Raw genomic sequence first — 4,272 nt, forward strand, 5'->3', positions numbered from 1 at the left:
AGGTGAACCCCTACGTGGCGCGTCCCAGGTGGCGGATAGGGAGCCTCGGCTCTCTGCTACTACTACGCTCGCACTAGTCGCAGTGAGCCGAGGTTGAGTTTAACTCTCGCGGACCAAACACCAAGGTGGAGGAGTCCTAAATCATGGAGGTACAAAAAATAGATGATATTGTACCCCAGGAGGGTCCCGTAACTGGAGAATCCCTCCCCGAGCCAATTGGCTCGGGCTGCCCCTCGTATTCTGGGGGGGGCAATTTGCACCTTTGTGATTTAGGAAAAAAAACTTGTGATAATGTGTCAATTTGTGACAACGAATTTGCGCGCCCATTTGAGCGCACGTCTCAGCGCAGAGACAGTGTCGGGTCGGACACGTCGTCGGTGGTGTCATTTATCTCAATGACATCATCGGACGTCGTGTCTAAACGGCCCAGGAAAAGGGGGAACCCGGGAGCCAATAACAGCCCGCCGGGTTCAAAACGCCGAGTGCTAAGGCGCTCGGTTAGGGATGGAAGTGGGGAGGACGATGAGATTCTTGGCCAATCTCTCACCCCCTCCAACACCAGGGCGAAGGCCTCACTACCAAAGGTGGATGACCTGTTGGCAGAAATGCAGGGACGACCGACAGCTGATCTGAATGCTTTTATTGCAGCTCAGCTGTCCACTGTCGAAGGGGTTGCCGACAGGTCGAGAAATTTGAAGGGCACCTTCGTCCACAGTCTTCGCCTTGCCGCGAGACAGGTGCAGGCCGCCACCACAGAGCTGGTTGAACGCACGGTGTCGGGCCGGAACGAGGAGAGGCTGGAGCGGGAGAACGCAGAGCTGCGCTCTCAGGTAGCCGCCCTCAGTTCGAGGCTGGAGGACTTGGCCAAGGAGGTGGCAACTCTCCGGCAGAGTCAGGACCATGTCGCAGCGCCGGTTTCGCCTGCCAGGCCTTCCCCCGAACCTTCGGGAGATTGGGAGCGGCGCCTGATGGAGCGCATTGGGAGCTTGATGGACAAGAAACTGGCGGCAGTTGCGTCCATCGCTTCCGCTCCAAAGACCCCACCTCGTGCCGGCTCGACACCGTCAGCCGGGCACAATAGGCCAGCAGTTGGGGCAGTCCCAGGGACACAGCCCAGGCCTAAGGCCAAAAAAAGGAAGAGGAAGAGGAAGAAGGGGGTTGTGGAGACCCCAGCTCCGGTGGCTCGGTCACAACCAGTGCCTTCTTCTGCTACTCCGGCAGCGGGAGGAAGCACCTGGGCCACCGTAGTGAGCAGGAAAGCCCAGAAGCCGAAAGTAGTAGTCACTGCATCGCAGCGGCCGGCACAGACGAAGAAGGTGGTTCCGGCAAAGCCTCCCTCATCGGCAGCTATTGCCGTCACAATTCGGGAGGGCGCAGACGTCACATACGCTGCTGTCATGGCAGCAGCGAAGGAGCGTGTGCGCCTGAGTGACTGCGGCATTAGCACCGTCCGCATGAAGCGAGCCGTGACTGGGGGCCTCGTCCTAGAGGTTTCTGGCGCAGAATGCTCGAAGCATGCGGACGATCTTGCCGCGAAAATGAGGGAGGCCCTAGCCGACATGCCGGTTCATATCGCGCGCCCTTTTAAGACGGGTGAGGTGCGCGTCATGGATCTGGATGAGGCAATCTCGCCTGTTCAGTTGGCCGCGGCTATTGCGAATGCGGGAGAGTGCCAGGCTGCCGACATCAAGGTGGGCGAGATCCGACAAGCACGGTCAGGTTTGAATTCGGCGTGGGTCCGGTGTCCGCTCTCTGCGGTGCGCAAGCTGGCAGCAGCGAAGCGCATCCGCGTGGGGTGGGCATCGGCGAGAGTTGAGGTCCTGGCGGCCAGACCAATGCAGTGCTACCGCTGCCTCGAGACTGGCCACGTCCGCCGCCAGTGCCCCAACTCTGTTGACAGAAGCGACAGGTGCTACACTTGTGGGGAGACCGGTCACCGCGCAAACCAGTGCAGGGCGGATAGGCCGAAATGCCCTCTTTGTGCCGATCTCGGTAGGCCATCAGACCACCGACTGGGCAGCAAGAGGTGCACTCCTCCAAAGGGCCGTAAAAAGAAGCCGCAGGCCTTGTCTGCCAATCCCCGAGCCGATGAACCGGTCCCAGCCAGCTTGCCGGTTCCAACGGGCAACACGGGCCCGAGGGAGGCAATGGAGGTTTCCCATTCGCAGCCATAAACTTGTTGCAAGGCAACCTGAATCACTGCCGAGAGTCACAGGACTTGTTCCTGCATACTCTGGCGGAGCGTTCGGTTGCCATGGCAGTCGCGTCGGATCCTTACCGAGTGCCAAATCACCCCCGATGGTTCGGCGATACCGGAGGATTCGTCGCCGTTTATTGGTGCGGTGGATCGGGTGACCCCCCGTGCACTCTCCTCGAGCGGGGCTTGCGCTTTGTGGCGGTTCAGCTGGGCCCTATGGCGGTAGTGGGCTGTTACCTGTCCCCCAACAGTCCCCGTGCAGAGTATGAGTCTCATCTGGATGCGGTAGCGCTGTGTGTTCGCAGATGCTTGCCTCGCCCCGTGCTTGTCCTGGGCGATTTCAACGCCCACTCTAAAGTCTGGGGCGGGGAGGCAGACGACGCTAAGGGAGACTCAGTGCTGGAATGGGCTGCTGGGCTCGACCTACGGCTCTTGAACCGGGGGTCCGTGCCCACGTGCGTGCGGTGGCAGGGGGAGTCGATCGTGGATCTTTCATGGGCAACTCCTCCTGCTGCACGTCTTGTGTCTGGATGGAGGGTGGCTGAGGAGATGGTAACCCTGTCGGACCATCGACACGTCGTGTTTGAGGTGAACCTCCGGCCAGCTGGCCATACCATCCGCACGGACACTGCACAACGCCGCTGGGCATTAAAATCGCTGGACCGGGATAGCCTAGTTGCTGCTGCAACGGTAGCGTCATGGGCGGGAAGACCGGCCGAAGGCGTCAGCGTAGAAGAGGAGGCCAATTGGTTCCGGGAAACGATGACGTCCATCTGTGACGCGTCGATGCCCCGGGCCAAGCCATCCACGCGCAGAGGGGCGTACTGGTGGTCAGAGGAAATTGCGCAGCTGCACGCGGTTTGTCTCCGCAGTCGACGCCAGTACACCCGAGCACGAAGAAGACGCCAGGCAACGGAGGCCGAAAAGAGTACCGCCTATGACGCCTATCGGGAGGCCAAAAACGCGCTTCGTTTCGCGATTGCAGACGCGAAGGCTCGGTCCTGGAAGGAGCTCCTGGAGGGTCTCAACAGGGATCCATGGGGCCGACCGTACAAATCAGTACTGGGCAGGCTGCGTCCGTGGGTCCCTCCGTTGACCGAAACCCTGGAACCCGCTCTGGTAGAGACGGTGGTCAGCACACTGTTTCCCAGGGCCCAGGAAGGTCAACAAGACCCTCTCCCGTTAGACCCGACCACGTGGTCTGACGAGTTAGGAGTGAAGGATCCGGAGCTGGAACGAGCAGTCAGGCGTCTCGGAGCGCGGAACACCGCTCCCGGCCCCGATGGCATACCAGGACGTGTGTGGGTGCTGGCGCTCAGGGCTGGTTTATTCAGACAGTTCATCTGTCTGCTGAACCGCTGCCTGAGTGACGGCGAGTTCCCCACCGACTGGAAGGAGGCCACGCTGGTGCTCCTGAAGAAGGAAGGCAGGCCCGCAGACTCTCCCTCTGCGTACCGACCCATCTGTCTGCTGGACGAGGCTGGCAAGCTCTTTGAGCGAGTCATCGCCGATCGCATCCAGGCACACCTGAGACGGGATGGTCCCGACCTTTCGGATAGTCAGTACGGCTTCCGGATTGCGCGATCGACAGTGGATGCGATACTTCGCGTTCGCTCACTGTCGGAGCAGGCTGTGAACCAAGGGGGAGTTGCGCTGGCTATTAGCCTAGACATAGTTAATGCGTTCAACTCTATCCCTTGGGGAACCATTAGGGAGGCTCTTGTGTACCACCAATTGCCTTCCTACCTGCAGCGAATAGTCGGGTCATACCTGTCGAACAGGTATATCAAGTACCCGGGCAGAGAGGGTATGTTTTCGCGGAGGGATGTCAGTTGCGGAGTTCCACAGGGGTCGGTGTTGGGCCCTCTTCTGTGGAACTTGGCATACGATGCGGTCCTGCGAGTTGAGCTCCCAGACGGTGTTAGCACAGTGTGTTACGCCGACGACACACTGGTAGTTGCTAACGGGGCCTCCTTCGAGGAGGCTATACCAAGGGCGGAAGATGCTGTGGCCAGAGTGATTGGCAAGATCCACCAGCTGGGTCTCAAAACAGCGCCCCACAAGACCGAGGCGCT

The 4,272-nt window shown here is 60.1% G+C and overlaps 1 protein-coding gene across 1 annotated transcript; it reads left to right on the plus strand.

Moving 5' to 3' along the window:
• Window positions 1-395: 395 nt before the first annotated feature.
• LOC125488679 lies at window positions 396-2,174 on the plus strand. Its single transcript, XM_048621877.1, has one exon. The coding sequence runs from the start codon at window positions 396-398 to the stop codon at window positions 2,172-2,174; it is 1,779 nt and encodes a 592-aa protein (XP_048477834.1).
• Window positions 2,175-4,272: the final 2,098 nt, after the last annotated feature.

Source organism: Plutella xylostella, chromosome 6 (genome assembly GCF_932276165.1).
Source record: "Plutella xylostella chromosome 6, ilPluXylo3.1, whole genome shotgun sequence".
In the NCBI taxonomy this organism is placed as follows: Eukaryota; Metazoa; Arthropoda; class Insecta; order Lepidoptera; family Plutellidae; genus Plutella; species Plutella xylostella.

Bases quoted from the DNA above. Each gene is read 5' to 3' on its own strand.
- LOC125488679 (XM_048621877.1), top strand. From the start codon at position 396: ATGACATCATCGGACGTCGTGTCTAAACGGCCCAGGAAAAGGGGGAAC.